The sequence below is a fragment of the Lissotriton helveticus genome, chromosome 7, assembly GCF_964261635.1.
Source record: "Lissotriton helveticus chromosome 7, aLisHel1.1, whole genome shotgun sequence".
Taxonomy (NCBI): domain Eukaryota; kingdom Metazoa; phylum Chordata; class Amphibia; order Caudata; family Salamandridae; genus Lissotriton; species Lissotriton helveticus.
The window spans coordinates 332,766,775-332,786,485 of NC_136068.1; the positions used below are offsets into that span (position 1 = coordinate 332,766,775).

The 19,711-nt window shown below is 43.2% G+C and overlaps 1 protein-coding gene across 1 annotated transcript in view; it reads left to right on the forward strand.

Annotated features, from left to right (window-relative positions):
- Positions 1-19,711, forward strand: part of ACTR5 (actin related protein 5) — a 148,560-nt gene that overhangs the window by 46,991 nt on the left and 81,858 nt on the right. Inside the window, exons 3-4 of the mRNA XM_078652150.1 lie at positions 2,354-2,523; positions 15,728-15,945. Coding sequence (XP_078508276.1) covers positions 2,354-2,523; positions 15,728-15,945 — 388 coding nt within the window. The remainder of the gene's footprint in view (positions 1-2,353; positions 2,524-15,727; positions 15,946-19,711) is intronic.

Genomic DNA, 19,711 nt, shown 5'->3' on the forward strand with positions numbered 1-19,711 from the left:
TCGCTCTCTCTCTCTGTATCTGCTTCTCTCCTCCATTGGGCTCATAACACAGAGAGAGACCCCCAACAAACAGGCCGAGCGTTCTGCGGGGTTACCGCCCCCCACCAATCTGGGTCCGCAGCCCCTTATATACACCAGACCCAAACAATTCAGCGTGTTTGCAGCAGAAGCCTGCTCGTGCGCTCTCGCGTTTCTTTCTACCCTTCACACTCATCTGCCATCAGGGCGCACAGCGCTCCCTCCTCAATTTACTGTTTGTTATCAGACTCCGTAAGGACTCACAGCCGCAATGCTGTGAGCTACACAGCACACTCAGTGCACGATTATTTTTCTGTACGTCCCTGATCACCGCAGAGGTACGGCAGGCGCTTCAAACCAGCGATTTCAAGATTTTTAAGTCCTTGCTAATTCTTTCATTCCTAATGTCTTCGTTTCTCTTGCACGTTTGGTTAGAAATCAAAGAAAATCAGCTTCACAAAAAATGATTTATATAATTAGCAGACTGAATTCCGTTTGTTCTTGCATGGTGCTGCACCATGCCATAAGGCACTTGGTACAGGCACACAAACCCACACACACACACAACCACACCCACACACACACACAACCACACACACAACCACACAACCAATAGCAAAACATAGCATAGCATAACAAAACATAGCATAGCATAACAAAACATAGTATAGCATAACAAAACACAAACAACATAGCAGAACAAAACTCAAACAACATAGCATAACAAAACACAACAAAACATAGCATAACAAAACAAAGCTTAGCATAGCATAACAAAACATAGCATAACAAAGCATAGCATAGCATAACAAAACATAGCATAACAAAGCATAGCATAGCATAACAAAACATAGCACAACAAAACATAGCACAACAACACATAGCATAGCAAAACAAAGCATAGCATAATAAAACACAGCAACACATAGCATAGCATAACAAAGAATAGCACAGCAAAACACAACAAAGCATAGCATAGCATACAAAGCATAGCATAACAAAACACAACAAAGCATAGCATAACAAAACAAAGCATAGGATAGCAAAACTAAACATAGCATAGCATAACAAAACAAAGCATAGGATAGCAAAACAAAACAGCATAGCATAACAAAACAGCATAACATAACAAAACATAGCATAACAAAACACAACAACACATAGCATACCAAAACATAGCAAAACACTACAAAACATAGCATAGCTTAACAAAACACAACAAAACATAGCATAGTAAAACTAAACAAAACATATCATAGCATAATAAAACATAGCATAGCATAACAAAACAAAACATAGGATAGCAAAACAAAACATAGCATAGCATACAGCATCACTCAGCACCACCACAGCATCACTCAGGGGCACCACAACATCACTATGGGCTACCACAGCATCACTGAACGCCACAGCATCACTCGTTCACCACCACAACATCACTCGGCACAACCACAACATCACTCGGCGCCACCACAACATCACTCGGCGCCACCACAGCATCAATCTGTGCAACCAATCAACAACAACTGGTTCAAATATGTTCTCTCAATTTTTCAAGCTTTATTACAAATGTCACAAAAAGATGTTAATATTTCACTTCTGTTCTTGGATTTTTGTCACAATAAAATACCCTAAACATAATATTCACAAAAGTTATTTACAAAATGTAAGCTATTGCCATTATAAATTACAATAACTTTTATTTCAAAAAATTAAAAAACATTGTTCTTTGTAATATCAATACATGTAAGTCACGTACATACAACACATATTGCATTACAAATGCTATAGGTATCAAATTTGCAAAAGTTATAACTATTGGCAGTGTAAATGACAAAGCTATTAATTTCGCTATTTTCAAAACCAACACAAAAAAAAAAAAATGTCATTTACAATACCAATAGCTCAAACTTTCCTAATGCGAGACCTATTGGCAACGCCAGTGCTTGTTAATACAAAATGTTATCTATATGTCTTCCTTTGTAAATTATTGCAATGATTTTAAGTAATTGTGCAATAAATAAATTGTAAATTGTAACCTGTATTTTGACTCATTTTATACAGATTTAGGCAGAATTAAATGTTTTCTCAGAACATATTACCACAGGGGTGTGCCCTGCCACATAACCTTAAGAAACCAGAAGTGCATTTAAAATATCTCGAACATCAGTTTATGTGACGACATCATTGGTTCAACCTCGTCTTCCCTGGAGACAGACACATTCCCTAGCATCAGTTGATAGACAATTATAAGTGCTTGCATCTCATGAAGCTTTAGGTATCTTGGGACAGAAAGATTTCCTTAGCTAACTGAATTTTTCTTCGTGGCTAACAGGTTTGACGCAAAAAACTGTAAGCGCATTAACCTGGGAGGTGGTCAGGCTGCCACCTACCTCCAGCGCCTGCTGCAGTTGAAATACCCTGGCCACCTGGCAGCCATCACACTAAGCCGGGTGGAGGAAATCCTGCATGAGCATTGCTACGTGGCTGAGGATTACTTTGAAGGTATGTGACATGGACAATCACTGTAAGCTCCTTGGTTCCACCCAAGCAGAACATGGCCCTTGTATCAATTCAAGAATCTTGCAAAAGAGTTGCTCCTTCTTGACAGCAACTGGCAATGTGCTGATTGCATTGAAATTACAGCAATAAATGCAGGCAACTGAATCTGCCGTCCCTCTAAATTTGATTGTGAGCCAATTTAGGGAAAACTAAGTGCTGAAATATTTTTTAGAACTGCACTCGTCGCTTTGCATCCATGTTTCAAGATTAGTTTAATAGTAACTGTGACACCTCCTTCATCATGCCTTCCACTGAAATTGAAATTCATCAATAAGGAAAGTAGAGAGCTCTAATGTAAAATATTAAACTATGAAAATGCAATTGATACATTTCTGCTCAAACGATGTACTTGGGTTAAACAAAACATAGCATTTTGAGCCCATACTAATGGCAAAACAACACCATATACATCTCTGTTAACATAAAATACCAAACTTCTTTTACAAGCATCAGATATTCGACTCCATTTTAGGCCACTTAGAAAGCACTGAATACTGTTATGCGTCCAAGAAAAAAATGTATGTAGTCTTCTGGAAGCTTATTTCAGTGTTGGCTACATGGAAGGAGAATCTTCTCCCAGATGTCTAGATGTGCAACATTGTAGTTACTTTATGAAACATCATATTTTTTGAGATCCTAAGATTCTGTTTTACAGAATAGTACACCCCTTTCAAGACTTCGTGAAATGCTGCAGGAAACCTAATTTTGGAGGCTGTATTTTTTTTTATTCAGTCGAGTTTGGATTCAACTTCTCCTTAAACAGAGCTTGATGCCAGGTACACAATGCTACATACTACCAAAATGACATTGGGTATTTTATTCTTGTGGTAGCCGACAGGTGCCTTGTTTTAATAAATGTTTCAGTGTTTGGGACTGTTTGTTTTGTTGGTGGTTTTTTGTGTGTCATGGGTATCTGTTTGCTTGTTGATGCACCCCGCCATTTTTCTTCATAGTGATAGATGGACCTTTGAGGGGAGCAAGCATTGCTTCCTGTCTGAGTGGGTACTGACATCACAACTAGGAGTTTATAAAGATAGCAACTCCAAGAAATGATATAAGGGATAAAGTACCTCCTGCCACACATTATAAGGAATATTACAAGTCGCAGAGAAATATAGAGGAACGAGGCTTAAGGCCGAGTTCCTTTATATGGTAATGGAACTCTGAGGTGGCTTGCAATACCAGGGGGTATATAATCCCATATAATATGTGGTCAAACCATCATCTTTCCCACAAACTGCTTAAAATCTTGGTGTGCAACTCTTTCAAATGAAAGGGCGAGCATGTATGCAAACATGAAGAAAAAAATAAAACCTCTAGTGTAAAATTAAAGACATCAAGAACTGTTACATATTTGTTGCTAACAGATATTAGAATACTGGCCAGTTTTGTGAAAAAATACCCTGCAGTAGCTCCAGGGGCGTATCTGGGGGGGGGGGGGGGGCGGTCCGCCTCAGGCAGCACTATTTTGAAGGCGGCCGGTGTTGTGTTGTTTCCATCTCCCCATCTGGATGTGCTCCCCCCTCGTTTGTGCGCATGCTATCTGAAAATGCTATTTTCCTAAATACAGGTATTTTTGCTCTCCCCCAGTGTTATGTCATTTTTAGTGCACATGCGTGTCATTTCACGCGCGCACTAAGTCATTTGTCATTCAATTTGAAGCTCCTGTGGCAGCGTTACCACCACTACCAGTGATTGTGGTAGTTAACCAGCCGGTGAAGACAGCCACCACTGCGGCGTGCTGCATGAACCAGGCCCGGACTTTCATGAGGTAACCAGCCTGTGAAGAGGCATACGAAATTATATTCAAAGTTATTGCCTAAAACAGTAATTGTTAGCCAACTTTACGCATACCATAACAGTTTTCAGTCAGGCGCATGCACAAACAGCTGCTGCACTTTAGGGGAGGCATAGACATACGGCCAGGCACCAACATGCAAGTTATAGCTGTATTTGTATCTCCCCTCTGACATAGGGGAAGCACAAACCAACGGGGGAGCACATCTAGTTAGGTTTTAGCTGTATTTGTGAGCTCCCCTGTAGGGGGAGCACGAGCGCTACCATTGAAGTCCCTGGGAATCATTTTGGGTCAGCCCATATACCCTCACTGGTGCCATTAGAAGGATGACATTCACTGCATCCTCCTGAGCCTACCTGAAGGCCATACATTCAAGGTAGTATGATAGGGTGTGATGGCTGGGACTGGGAAGACTAGGTGTAATGAAGGTTACTGTTAAGTAATTGGGCCATTTTCTCTACGCTCTTTGTCCTCATCCCAGTCTTTATTTATATGGAATACCAAAACAAGGTCATACTTCGTCTTAAAACAAAGCAACCCTTAGAAAACCAAATCCCAGATTTACTGTTCCTCATGAAACGGAGTGCTGCCTAAAAAACTGCCCCAGGGTCTTGCGGTAGTGTTAAAGATTAAATTCTTCTTAGATGTATACGATGTAACTGATATGGTATCCCAACTCTAGTCTCCTGCGAATAGCTTCAGATATATTCACTACTCCAACTTTGAGTGCTCTTGTATATTTATTAAAGAATCCTAGTCCTATGTTGCTACATTGGTGTGCCCCATCTTCTGATGTTTGTTTCTGAATGACTGTTCCTTTTTGGTCATTTGTGTCACACCTGTGGGTAGCAGGTTGTTTGAATGGTGAGCACCACAACATTATACAGACAATCCCTCCTATCAACCTTGATTTTTTCTTACAAAACCTGTACTCTCTTTGTATGTGCAACTCCTTGCCCCACTACCATTATTATAGTTTGTACTGGCAGCGCCTCTCACTAAATCTACCACTGTGGTATTTTCTGTCCTTTGTTCATTGTAGTGCTGCAGTTTTTTAGTGCTGGTGGGCCTTCATCAACTGAGACTTGACCTTCGAGGATTGTTCTATGCTTACGCTGTAGTTTCGCGCCCTTTCTTATGCAGTGGAATAGAGAGTATCGTCATAACTCAAACCCTGCCAATCCACCCCTGCTGCTCGGCGTAATTTTCCCCCAGACCCTCCCTCCACTCCCTCCTGCTGCTACTTACCATAGGCGGCAATCTAAGGGATAGCCCCGGGCGCCAGAAGCTCTAGCTACCCCACTGAGTAGCTCAAAAGGCGTAGAAACATGCAGAAGTATTCCAGCTTTTCTCTATCTAAGGACTGCAAAAAATAAACATGTTCTCTCTGCTTTTCACTGTAAGCTATTAAAATAGAGCAGAACAAAGAATAGCAACCTTCCGTTTTCATTGCAAAAAAACTGCTTCAATAATGCTCCGTGACCTGACCGGCCAGTCACATCGGTTTCTTGATCTGGCAGCAGGCATTGCGACGGCAGAACTCGAAAGTGATAACCTTTATAATAGTCGAGTTCTGGCGTGTTTTCTTTATATTCAGCGACTTTATGCGTTATTTACAGGATTTTATACAGGGATTACAGAATCCCGTGTATTAAATACAGAATTCTAAATGTGTAACAGTGAATTACAGGGATGGTTATTACTGAGGAGTTCTGAGTGACATCAATTAGCGAGAATGGTGCTCAAGTTGTTTAAGATGTCACTCAGAACCTGAGGTGAAAAATATCCCCGTAATTCATTTTTCAACCATCTATAATTTTATGTTGTGAATGGCTGGCAAACATCATATGCTCCTGCTTTCACCTGCTACTCAGTGGCAGAGGAGTAATGGGGCCATACATAATGTAGACTCTATTATGTACCTCTGTCGCAAAAGTAAAAAAAAAAATACCTCCCATCCTTCACCAACCAACATTGCCTTTCTTGCCTTCCCTCTCCTGCAGCTGTGCTGTGTGCTTTCATTCAAAGCAGATATGCAGAGCTGCTGTGACCGGCTCAAAGAGTCTTTTCGGCCTGGCCTGGAAGGTCTTTTTGACAAAGCAACAGTGGTTAATGAGTTTTATTGTCAACTGTTGCTATGTCACAGCAATGAGTTATGAGATCTAGAAACTGAAATAAGCGATAGAGGCTCTCTATGAGAGCTATGCCTAACAATGTTATTATTTTAGACTGGTATGGCATTGCAATTACATACTTGTTAGCAGATAGGATTCTGTTAATACAATGGTATTATTTTTGTCATTTTATAGCAATTATATAATGTTTTTGGCAAAAAAAATGAATTTAAAGTCCACACTATACTCTGGGTTTATTATTCCTCTATTACTTCAAGTCATATGTAGATTAAATAGATATTTACTGGATAACATTGCTGCTGGAAAAACTTATTTGCTGCTATGCTGCCGGAAAGACTTCTTTGCTGCTATTTTCATGTCATTAGTTTAAGTTTTTGAAATCTTAGCCAGGATAGGTTATTTGTTACTGAGAGTGTTTATTTACGTGTTTTTTACTGCACTAAATACAATAGTGAATCAACTACTTTGGATATTTGTTGTGATCATTCTACATTTGATCCTTGTGAAAGGATTTTCTTTGATATTTGTTAACCATGGACTATTTCTGGTAAGGGTACTGTATAAAAATTATATATATATATATATATATCTCCTACTGGCGGTCGCCAGTAGGTAGTTATAGTTAGGATTGATTTCCATAGGGAAATCGCAACATTCTATTTGGAATAACTTTGGCGCCGGTTGAGGAATCAGCCTGAATTTTTCAGCAACTTTGCCTCGCGGCTCTCCGCTCCTTCCCTGAAAGTTTGGGGGGGGATTCGTCAAGCGGGGGCCGAGATAAAAGGGGGGTCCCAAAACGTGGGCTCTCCATGTTAATTTCCATAGGGCGGTCGGTCGCACTTTTAGCCCGAACGGCTGAATGGATTTTCACCAAACTTGGCAAAATTGTAGGGACTGGTAGCCCGATGTGCCTTTGCTATGTCTCAAGATATGTGCTCCAGAGGATTTTGAGTAATTTAGGTTCAAAAAAATTTATATATCTGTAAGCGCGCCCCGGTACGCGCACCGGGGAGCGCTCCGGGCGCGCCACGCGACTTGCGCACGGAAAGCTGATTGGCTTTCGGGTGTCTGTAAACATTCGAAACAGTCCGGAGCGGCCGCCATCTTGTGTCTCGGTAGGATCGAGACACAAGCGGTGGTAAAAACAAAGGGGGAAATAACCAAAAGGGGGCAGGGTAGACCCCCCCCTGACCCCCTAGGTTTGATGTGGGGGCCATAAAAGGGTTTAATTTGTTTTCGGTTTTCGCGGGGGGAGCGCCCGGTACGCGCACCGGGGAGCGTACTTTGGTGAAAAATAGTTAAAATAATAGTGTAAAATAATCATTTTGAGTGATTACAGGTAGGGTAGCTCTGAAAAGAGCTTTTGGGTTCAAAAGAGCTTTTGGGTTCTGTGGCTGTTTTAGGTACCTACAAGTACGTCCCACACACACCCACACGCACACAACCCCACACCCCAACACCCTCCCCATACACACCTCACACACGCACACCTCCACCCACACCTAAACACCCCACACCCCCACACCGACACCTTACACATCCACACCTACACCCACACATTCCACACACCCACACTCATACACACACCTCACCACCCCCCCAACACACACACACACACGCACACACAGATACCTCACAGACACACCCCACACATCCCACACACACCTCCGCCCCCCACACATACACACACACCTCACAGACACACCCACACATCCCACACATATCTTACACACATACCCCCCACACCCACACACCCCCCACACCCACACACCCCCCACACACACCTCACACACCCACATTTCCACCTACAGTCAAACACCCCACACACCCAGACCCGCACACACACCTTACACACCCACACCCCGACCTATACCCACTGACTCCCTATAAGTCACACAAACTGCATTACTTATCTTTCTTTGCTATTTCACTCAAACCCATTCAGGTACTGTTACCTTTATTTTCTCTGTCCTTTGTCTTTGTCACTCCCCATCTCTTATCCTAATTCAATTTTTCACTCTCATTCACCCCTCTTTACTTATACTAACTGGTCTTTTCTTACCCTCCCTCACCGTTCTTCATTTTCCCCAGTTACGCCACTACCGTTCATTCTCAATTTTTTTCTGTCCTATCTTTTTCTTTCAACACCCACTCACATTCTCCCACTATCTCTAGTGTAGTGTTCTTCCTCTCTCTTCCCTTCTTTCGCTCCTTTAGTGATTTTACTTTTCTCACTTTCACCCTATTACACTTTCTCTGTTTTTAACTATGCAATAAACAATCCCTCTGTGTTTCTCCCTCTAGCTCTCTTTCTCTTAACATTACTCTCTTTGTGTTCTTCCGTCATACTAACTCCTTCATTAATTTTTTTTTTTTTGGTGCGCTCCCCGGTACGCGCCCCGGGGAGCGAACCGGTACGCGTACCCTGTAAAAAAAAAATTGACACAGATTCTTTAAAAATATAGGTTTATTTTTATAAAGTAACGGTAGTTCTAAAAAGAACTGTTTTATTTCTTCTTTTTGTTTTATATTTATTTTGTTTTTTTGAACATTTTGTCCTTTTTTTGGCTTTTCTGAACACTTTTATATTTTTTTTGTATTTTTTATGGGGAGAAACAAAAAACAGGGAATTGCAAATGGCTCAACTGGAGCATGAAAAAAATCAGGAAAAATTAGTTTTTTTTTGGACACTTATGGTTATCACCAGCAACCATGATAAGTTCAATGCTTTGCTCACCATAAGCAAGTAACTTGTTTATTTATTTATTTATTTATTTATTTATTTATTTGCAAGCTTATACCGCGCTGGGAATCGACTCCCTGGGGAGTATCTCCGCGCCTTTGGCAACATCAGAAAGCAAATAGCCCTGTCATGTGTTAATAATGTTCTACAAGTGTCAATAGTTAAATAAAAAAGTTTTTTATTTTTTCCTGAAAGGAAGATGTTCCCTGCAAGCTCTGATTTCCAATGGAAGTTCATTCCAAACTTTCGGGCCTGCCACTGACAGAGCTCTACCACCTTGTCGTGTTTTCCAGAATCTGGGGACACATAATAGTTCATGGTCTCCAGATCTCAGAGTTCTTGCGGGAATATATGGGATGAATTTCTCTGTTAAGACCTCCGGGCCACTACCAGACAGGCACTTATGGATAGTGCAACAAGTTTTAAACAGCACTCTCTGTTTTATGGTGAGCCAGTGGAGTTTTTTAAGAAGCGGTTACAATATTTGCATAAAATTTTGTAATCATTAAACTTTGGTTCGATAGTAGCCAATGTGTCTCTTGCCCCCGGACCCGATGGAGTGGGTTGTTTTGATGTTGAGCGTCCAGACGTTGATGGGGGTAGTTTACTGCAGAGGTCCCTTAACTCTGCATTAGAGTAGTTGTTTGGATGCGCACGCGTCATGTGGCGAATCATCGTGTGATTCCCGAAGGAATACTTTTGGTTAGGGTTCCCCCTGGATAGCTGAGCACCACAAATTAAGCAAGTCACATTTGCTGCGTTGACTTTTTTAAAACCCCTTGGGAGTTTGTAGAACTGCCATATAAAGTGATCTTTGGGTTTGTAGAGCTGTTTATCTTCTGGCAGGAACTCCCTTCTCTGTGCCTCCTCTTCCTCATCCTCCTCCTCTTCCTCTTCACCACCAACGTAATCTTCTGGTGGTCTTTTAGGTGGTGGTGGTGGGCCAGATGCTCCAGCTGCTGATACTACTGTAGCCATTTTCTGAGATAGAACTCGAAACAGGTCTTCCTCAGTCAAAGGACAAAGTCAGAATAAGGAAACAAGCATTTACAATGCAACGGTTTCGCCTTTGGAAAAGTTAGAGCTATTGGCATTGTAAATGACAACATTTTTATTTATGTGTTGGCTTTGAAAACATAAATAAATGGCATTGTCATTTACAAAGCCAATAGCCTAATCTCTCGCAAATGCGACACCTATTGCATTTGCACCCACACACACACACACACACAAAACCGGGTCACAAGCAGGCAACAGAGGCACACACAAAAACGGGTCGCAAGCGTGTGATCTTATATCGGATTATGCACTTGGTGGCATTTATTTAAAAGTAACGTTTTTAATATTTGAAACATTCCTGCACCCTCCCCACCATCAGTGAATTAAGAGGCAAGTCGGTTGTCCTCTCTACACTATGTCTTCTTTATTCCTTATTATAGATGGAGCAACGCAATAAAAACAACAACATTAAACACAAAATAATAAACAGCGCACATCGCCAACTCGTGTATTTCAGGGCGCTCTGATAAGCAACAAGGAGGCACCGTGAAATAAGGTATCCAACCGTGATCACATGATCTGCCCAAGCAAGGAAGACGGACCCATCCCAGGTTTTCCAGTTTCTTATTGTGCAATTCAGTCACCAGGTGATATGGTATCTCTCTTTCCCGTGCTTACATCAAAGGCTAATGGTTGTCTTGAATTCCTGGCGCATGGGGTTAGCGTGTGGGCGGCAGGCAGAGACCATGTGGAGGCTCGGCTCCCTTTGGGTTCTAATGTTCAATAGGACCTCGAGCTGAGCGCAAGCCAGGCATCTGGATCAAGCCTCTGGTTCGACCCCATCTAGAGCGCGTTTCTCTCGATGAGCGAATAAAGATCTTGAGGCACACAGACCGTGTGGGGAAATTGTTTTATGCACTTAAGAATGTGGCCAAACCCGCACTCTGCCCCAAGCACTAACGCCTATCCCCCTCCCCGAGGCTGTCCCGCTCACAGGAAAAGTACGCCGAACGCATGACATATGTTTTTGTATCACTGAAATACAAAAGTGATGCCAAAATATAGGGATTATGACTATCCCCCCTCGGCGGCATATTCTACCCGCCCACTGCGCACGTTCATACTTTGACAAACTCGTTGAGAACAGAATTTGGTACTCACTTTCGCACCACGTTCACCAGGACGCTACAGTCCGCCTGCAGCCACGCAGCAGATGCTGACACCGAAGAGCCGGGGGCGCCGCCGCTGGTCTGGCACCGGAGACCGATGGAAAACAGCACGGGAGCCACGAGACTGCCGCAGCACTTACAGAAACGAAAGCGGAGTGCGTCTCATTCCGAGCGACGCCGGATCCCGCGCATGATGCCCTTTAAAGATTGATTGCTCATGGGTCTTTCCAGTGACCGAGAAGTGCCGAGGGGGTGCCCCGCAGCCCCTTACTGTCGCTGGCCCTGAAGGGTGATACCCGGCAGTCGAAACGTTTCCTGGAATGGAACGACGCCTCTCGCACGCCCCCTCACAAATACATGTACTCAAGGGGCGGAGGAGGGGACTCTGGGACTGTGACCGCTAGTAAAGTAAAAGCACGGAGCTGGGGCAGGCAATGGAGAATGATCGCTCTTTCTTGGGGGAGATCATTCATTTTTTTTTTTTTGAGGCATGGGGACATGAGGTCATTTGCCTAGAATCACAGGATGTTGGCCGACGGTGAGACTAACCGGACTCCCCAGATCCCAGTTCGTCAGCTCTAGATGTAGACGGAGGCTGAGTGGGTTGATAGGATACGTAGGGGCCAGGGTAGATAATTAGCTTGGGAAACGGGATAGTGGTTCAGAAGGAAGCAGGAGTTTAAGTTAGGAAGACCGAGGAAAGGATTAACAAGCATGAAGCACGGCGGAGGGGGGAACGCCGCACGGACAGCGGGAGCGGGGGGGGCGGGAACGGGCACAGGACAGCGGGCGGGAGGGGGGGGGGGCGGCGGGAACGGCCAGCACTCACCTGGACCTGGACTTCCTCCGGCGGCCGTGGTCGGCATGAAATGACGAATACAAACAAATTAAAAAAAAAAAAAAACTCCGCCCACCGCCCAATGACGATGCAAAAAGGGTGGAGAGCGAAAAAAATGCAGGAACGCCCACAAATCTGGTCCGGCCATGACGGACAGATCTCTGTTCCAATGGCTAGCCTCCATTTATGGAGCTAGCCAATGGAACAGAGGGCGGGACTAAGCAGTACACTGTAGAGACATAAGATTTCTCCTGGGGGCGGAGCTAAAGCTCCGTGCCCCAGGCGAAACCTAAAAAGGAGGGGGCTTTCATCATTTGGAAAACAAAAGTGTTCTGGTCCAATGAAAAGTGTTATTTTCAAGTCACATGATCCAAGCTTTCATCATTTGGAAACCAAAACTGATCTGCACCAATGAAAAGTGTTATTTTCGGATCACATGACCCGACGCGCTTACGCTACGCGCCCCGGGGCGCGCCTCGGGGCGCGTCGCGTAAGCGAGTCAAGACGTTGCTCGATCGTATGCGATCGCGTGCTTCCAGGTGAGCTTACGCAGTGCGTCATATGACGCATCACTCGACTACGCGAAACGTCATGATGTTGTTTCCGTTCGCGGGAATAGCGCTCTCGGGACGCTCCCCGGTACGCGCCCCGGGGCGCTTCGTAACATTGCGCTCACCCGTACGTTCACCGGTACGCGCCCCGGGAGCGCCCCGGGGCAAACAATAAAAAAAAAAAATGTTTACACAATTTAAAATTTGTTATAAAAATTATGACTTTTCATACCTATAGATATTTGCTATTAAAAAACCTATGAAATTCACTGAAAAAACCATAGGTTTTACACCAGTTATAGTTAGCTGGAAATTTTACTCGCATAAAACCATTGAAATTCCCACGTGATAGTTAGTTGGACTCACTATAACTTGCGCGTGCAATGCACTGCTGATGACGTCACATATTGCATCACTCATGACATGGTCAGTGACATCACTCATGACATCACTGATGATACCATCCTTGTGACAGAGTGACAGACCTCCTTTCACTGTAATGTAACCCTTGAAACACATATTCAAAAATAGAAACTAAAATTTTCAAAAAAATGGAGGTACCCATACCACTTACAACAACCAATTCAATAATTCCAGTATCTATATACACATCCACTCATTCAACAACAGTTCTATATAGTCACTCATATATATACTCGCTCATCATATGTAGTGATATACCTATACATCCTGTTACACAACGACAGTCATTCAAAAGTTATAGACACACATACTCACACATGCAAATAAACTATTGAACATCCATTTATTTGCATATACAGCTATACACATACTACCACTTTTCTTCTGAGGAAACTTACACATACTTACTCTCTTAAACAATCACTTATAGAAACACATACTAATTTAAACCGGAACTCTTACAATTCCTCACTCTCACATATACTCAACTAAATATATATTAATATTCACATATACTAGATTAAAACATATCTAGTTACTGATAAAGACACTAGTGAGACAGTCATTCACTCACTAACATACACAGATACACACTCATCCACCCATACAGTCCTGCACATATGCTGTCTTCAAAACACATACAAACAGAGAGTCAGACACTCATGCATCTATGTGCTAAGTAATACCCCCACCAAACCATATAGACAGTCATACTGATATTAAGAAAAACATCTAATAACTCATATACATACACATGTAGCTACTCACCAACCCATGCAGCCACTTATACACAAAGTGAAACACTAATACATATATTTAAATATTTAAACATTACTCACTAATATTTATTTTTCAGAAAGACACACATTCACTGGATGGTGTCATCAGTGATGTCATGAGTGATGTCACTGACCATGTCATGAGTGATGTAATATGTGATGTCATCAGCAGTGCATTGCACGCGCAAGTTATAGTGAGTCCAACTAACTATAACGTGGGAATTTCAATGGTTTTATGCGAGTAAAATTTCCAGCTAACTATAACTGGTGTAAAACCTATGGTTTTTTCAGTGAATTTAATAGGTTTTTTAAATGCTAATTCCTAACTATAAGTGGTGTGAAACCTATGTTTTTTTCAGTGAATATATATATATACACATACATACATACATATATACACCCACCAGTTGGAGACGCACTCTGACATCCACTGCAGCAACCTTCATGAGATAAAAGCTGGATCGGCGGGCGGATCCAGTTTACAGCTTGCCTGTCGATTCACGCCGGACGCGTTTCGTGCTCATTGCACTCTTCAGCGGCGCGACAGTCATTTTGGCATAGAGGCCACACCTCCCACTTAAAAACCCTGTGAAATTACTTAAATTAGATCAGACTGAGCTTGGCAGATATTGCTATCTCCCTTTTGACTATTCCAGATTTCCTCTACTCCTCCTATTTCAATAACCTCACGCCATCCACCCTTTGCTCTTGCGGGTTGGTGAAAATATCGTGGACGGTATTTTTGAGGCAAGACTTTTATACCCTGTGAGAGCTCTTTCCCTTCTGGTTTGTAAAAAGAGTGTTTTTCCTAATTGGGCTGAGTTTGGGGAGGACTTGCAGGATTGGTAAAAATGTCCTAGGTGCATGCCGCAATTGTAGGTATTCATAGAATTGGGACTTAGAGTCACCACGTCTGGGAATGATCTAATGTGATTCTCAGTTCAGGCAGCAAATCAAAATGCTGATTACATGCCAGAAAAATTAATTGTTCACTGTCATTTTGTTTCTCACTCGCTGACATTTTCTTTGAATTCAGAAACATTTTGTCCTCCTCTCTTTAAAACAAGAAGAAATATGAGGATAGTGTGATAGGTCTCCTGCATAAACCAGAACAGTCTAACAGACCATGCTGGGTATTATAAGACAGGGCAACTGCTTGAGTCCCTAGACTGCGTTATCTTTTTTCAGCCTAATGTATTTTATATTATGCATTGCCAATTTATCAAGTTTATAAGAAGTTTCAGAAACTTGCACATGGGCAAAAATGTTCTATGATTTATGACTTAAGTATCTATGATGGCTAAATAAGATTACAGGTAAGTAGCATTTCCTTCTGGCGGCGGAAACCAGCCTGTGCATTTGAAACCAGTACAACAGTAGTATTATTGTGTCTTCATTGTTTTGTAGATTTGTATAGTAGCTTATGCTTTGATGAGACCCAAGGCTACTGTGTTTTGTGTGTAAAATTGGTAGAGTGCTGGTTTATAGAGTGGCCAGGGTAAGAATACAAGGTGTAATGTGCAAGGTTTTATAGGTTTTTGAATAATTGTGACCCAATTGGGGCTGTGGTCAAATGTTTTGCAAGTTAGTACAGTTTTACTATTGTTGAGTACATTTGATATAAATGTGTTATTGAAGAACCAGGTGCTTGTTCAAGGCTTGCTGCACTTTCAAGTTGTTTTATCTTCACTGATTGCAATCATTCATTTCAGAGCTCCAGAAGTGGCGATCACCCGAGTATTACGAAAGCAATGTGCACAAAATGCAACTGCCTTTTTCCACAAAGTTTCTTGGCAGTGCAGTTACTGCAGAGGAGAAGCAAGAGCGGCGGCAACAGCAGCTTCGACGGCTGCAGGAGTTGAATGCCCGCCGTCGTGAGGAGAAGCTCCTGCTCGACCAGGAGCGACTAGACCGTTTGCTGTATGTGCAGGTAATTGGAAAACACTGGACACTTAACACTTCCACTTAACACCTACTCAGCCTGTTCCTAGTCTCCATTTTGATCTTAAGAAAAAAATGACTCTAACTTTTATTTCTGTTGGTAATCTAGGAATAGCCCTACAAAATCAATGTTGGAAAGATGTAGGTTCTTTAGTTTTTCCATCAGGTTTAAATGACTGTGGAATGAACCTCCTTCCTTAGCTAATGCATGACAGGATTATGTTCTTCATAATAGGTAGCCCAACATTCAAACCTTTTAATTTCTTCTATCGCGATAGCCCTGATGTCTTTGTTTCCATGAATGTGCTATTGTCCGACATGCAGCCAGAAAAAAGTGAGTTATAAGTTTGCCTGTAAGAGTAGTTTAAGGAGTACTCTAAATCCTCTCCCAAATCTCCCAGTAAGAGAGAGGATTCATGGGCAAATCAGCAGCTGTTATTATTTTAATTTGATATAAAACCTCTCCAGAATTACTGAACGAGCATACAAGGCCACCAGATATGCCCCACAGTTCTATTTTCCGTCCAGTTTCTCCAGCAACTGTCTGACGACCCAAACATAGCAGGAAGGTGGGCTGTAGTTGAGTACCACCAAAGGATTATTTTGCAACTATTTTCTTTGCGTTGTGTCCAAATGTTACACCTGGTGTCCTCCCATATTTGTGTATCAACTTCAGTTTACCAAATGACCATGCATGTAGACTTCGGAGTTAGATGTAAGCTGCCTAGCAATTTGTATATCATTGCTGTTGGGACGGAAAAGTCCTCTGCACTGTAAGAGACGGGTACCCCTGTCTTGAGTGCCCAACTGTACTGTTGTCTGGATCCCTAATGCTGATTTTATTGTCATAGGCGAACACGGATAATGCATGTGCACCATGACCTAGGCCTACCTCAAGGGTTGCGGTGCTGTTGGACCGCGGGGGACGCCCAAAGTGCTGCCTTCATAGTGGTGTAGAGATCACGCTTACACCAGAGTTACACAGCACATGCCTCGTGGCGGCAGCATACCACGTAGTGATCAGTAGAAGTAAGCAGAACCATTTTACCCTGCGTCACTGGAGTGAGGCTCACTCCCCTTTTTAAAAAATTCAGCTGATGTGGGCTTTACTTGCACCTGGCCTATGTTGGGCAGATGTGGAAGGGCATGCATGAACGAAACGTGCTGATTGCATGTGTGCTCGCAAGAAGTACACTACACAATTGGTGAAGAATGATACAGTGTGCATATGGTAAATGTGTGTATGCTGGCAGTGTGTGTTTTTAAAATAACACCCCAGTACAATACAGAAAGGATGCAGTACTGAACAGTGTGCACATACTGAATGCTTTTGCTGCATGTAGTTATGCTTGCAGTGGCATAATACATGAGGATAATCGTGCTGTGCAGTAAGTGTGTTGTGGATGTACATTCAATGCAAGTGAGCCTGCACTGATACTTTACATAGAGGACCTTCAGAGTCCTGCATGCTGTGATAGACATCTCTCAGGAGGAAGAAGAAAGGGGAAAGATGTCCATTTCAAAGAAGCAGAACTGCAACATGAAAACTTCAGAAACTCAGGCGCTAGTTACATGTTGTGTAGGGTAGTTTGAGAGCCCAAACGTTGTCATCTGCCAAGAAGTCAGATGGGCTGTGTCAGAAGGGGAATCTCTACCAGACTTCTGCCTGTGATCAGGACTGCGGTCCCAGGCCTGCTAGTCTCTCTACATGGTAAGGGGGCATTACCCAGAGAAACAAAGGCGACCTGTCCTGGAGCCTGAAGTACCAGTGCTTGCCTGCTTGCCAAGACCAGTGTAAAAGAGGAGGGTGTTGGAAGGAGCAAGGTCCAGGAGGGAGCACTATTGTGAGGACTCCCAGTGCGAGGTGTTAGGAATCTGCTTGTACACCGATTAGGCAGCAGTCCATGGGGGTCTCCGGATCAATCCACCACAAGTGCCAGTAGGGACTGCAGTGGACTGAACCAAGGAGCAAGGATTGTGTGAAGGGCGCCAGGCCTGCTCAGCCTCATGATGGCCCAGTGTGCTAGAGAGGGGGCCACGGTGAAAATCAGTGCCAGGCCAATGTGGCCAGACTTGTGAGTGCCGTGGCGAGGACCCTGTACACCAGAAAGTGCCGCCGGAGACACTAAGGCCAAGGGTTTGGGCCGTCATCTGGGACCGAGAAACTGCTGTTGTGAATTAGGCGGGTCCGGCCTGCATAATGCAAACTGCGCCGAAGGGAGCCAGAGGGATCAAAGGACTTCACCATAGTCCAGTCAGGGCACGGAGATCAACTTCACCCACCTGCGAACAGAACTGTGACTTACTGTGCAATCACAGTAGCGGGAACAACCCCAATCGCTAGAATCAGCGTCAATAGTGTGACTCGAAGGAGAGAGCCTGTGTCTGCTGGGTCCTGCAGTGGGTGACTGTGCGCAGCCCGACTTTGCTGATCTGGAGCTGGACTTTGCTGTGTTATTGAGGGGTTCCATACTGTTGGAGCGGCTAAGCAATTATTTGGGCTTTTGGGGCCCTGAGGGACCTACATTGATTGGTACTGTGACCTTGTTGACTCTTGTGACTGAACTTCAGAAAGGAGTCAGAGGGGTGAACTCTTGAATACCCCTAATAGCTAAAATTCCCTGAATGTGGCCAGCCGGGAATGGGAGATAGCATTGAACCCATTGCAGTAAAGTTAGTGGGACAGGAAGTGGTCTGACAACTACTAGGGCCCGACCTCAAGTGAATTGTGTTATTGCTTTTGGATGTTGTTTACCTTTGCATGAGTAGAATTAGAATTGAAATACTTCTTTTTATGTAAAAAGAAGTATTTGACAGAACATTGATTTATTGTTCGCACGCTTGCACGTTGAGTTATGAGTCGTATTTACTGATCTGTATCAATGCTTCCCCTGAAGGAGCCTTGAATGCTCGTCCGATGCGGCCAGAGAGACAAGTGCAAAAGGCGGGGGGGCTTGGCCCAGTTGAGCATGATCCATAGTATGTCAGGCCCCTGGACATGGGGAGTAAAAGGCTTCGGCCAGCACAGGTGGGCCCAGTAACTCCTCCTTGCCTCATGGCCCACTGATAGGGGTTCTGACAATTGCCAAACCTCTTCTTCTGGACACACTTGATACGAAAGTCTAAATAGGATTTAACAATCGTAAAGCTTCTTTCAGTTGGTTAATTGCATATATTTATACTTATCCACACTGGTTAGATGGAAATGTTAGAACAATCATGCCATAGATCTAATGTGCCCCTCATCTTCTAGATCGCCCCGTGTTGCTAATGGGGCAGTAAAACGTTCCCTTCGATAGCTTGGGAGAAAGTCAAGATTTTTCAACATATGGGTCAAAGGGGAATGAGATGTAGTGACCCGGTCAACATCATACCACCTTGTCCAGTATCTCATGGTTGTATTTGTAGTGTATAACAGCTGTGTCATATTATGTGTTAAAGGTGGAAGTTGTGGTAAAACATGTGCAAGTATTTCCATGTAGGTCTCCTCTGTCTGGACTCCTAGTTTCTGTTTACCCCGATGGATCAAATCTTAAATGGTTTTAAATATGTACCTTGGATATAAGTTTCTAGATGAGGGATCGATAGACGTCCATCATATATGGATTTATACAAAGTTTTTCGTTAATTACCAGTAGTTTATCCTAGATGTGATTTAGAGCAGTAGGCGGGAATAGAAGTGGCAACCTCTGAGAGACGTATTACTGTTTGGATAAAAAATTCATTTCTCTTGTAGCTATTTGGCCAAACCAAAA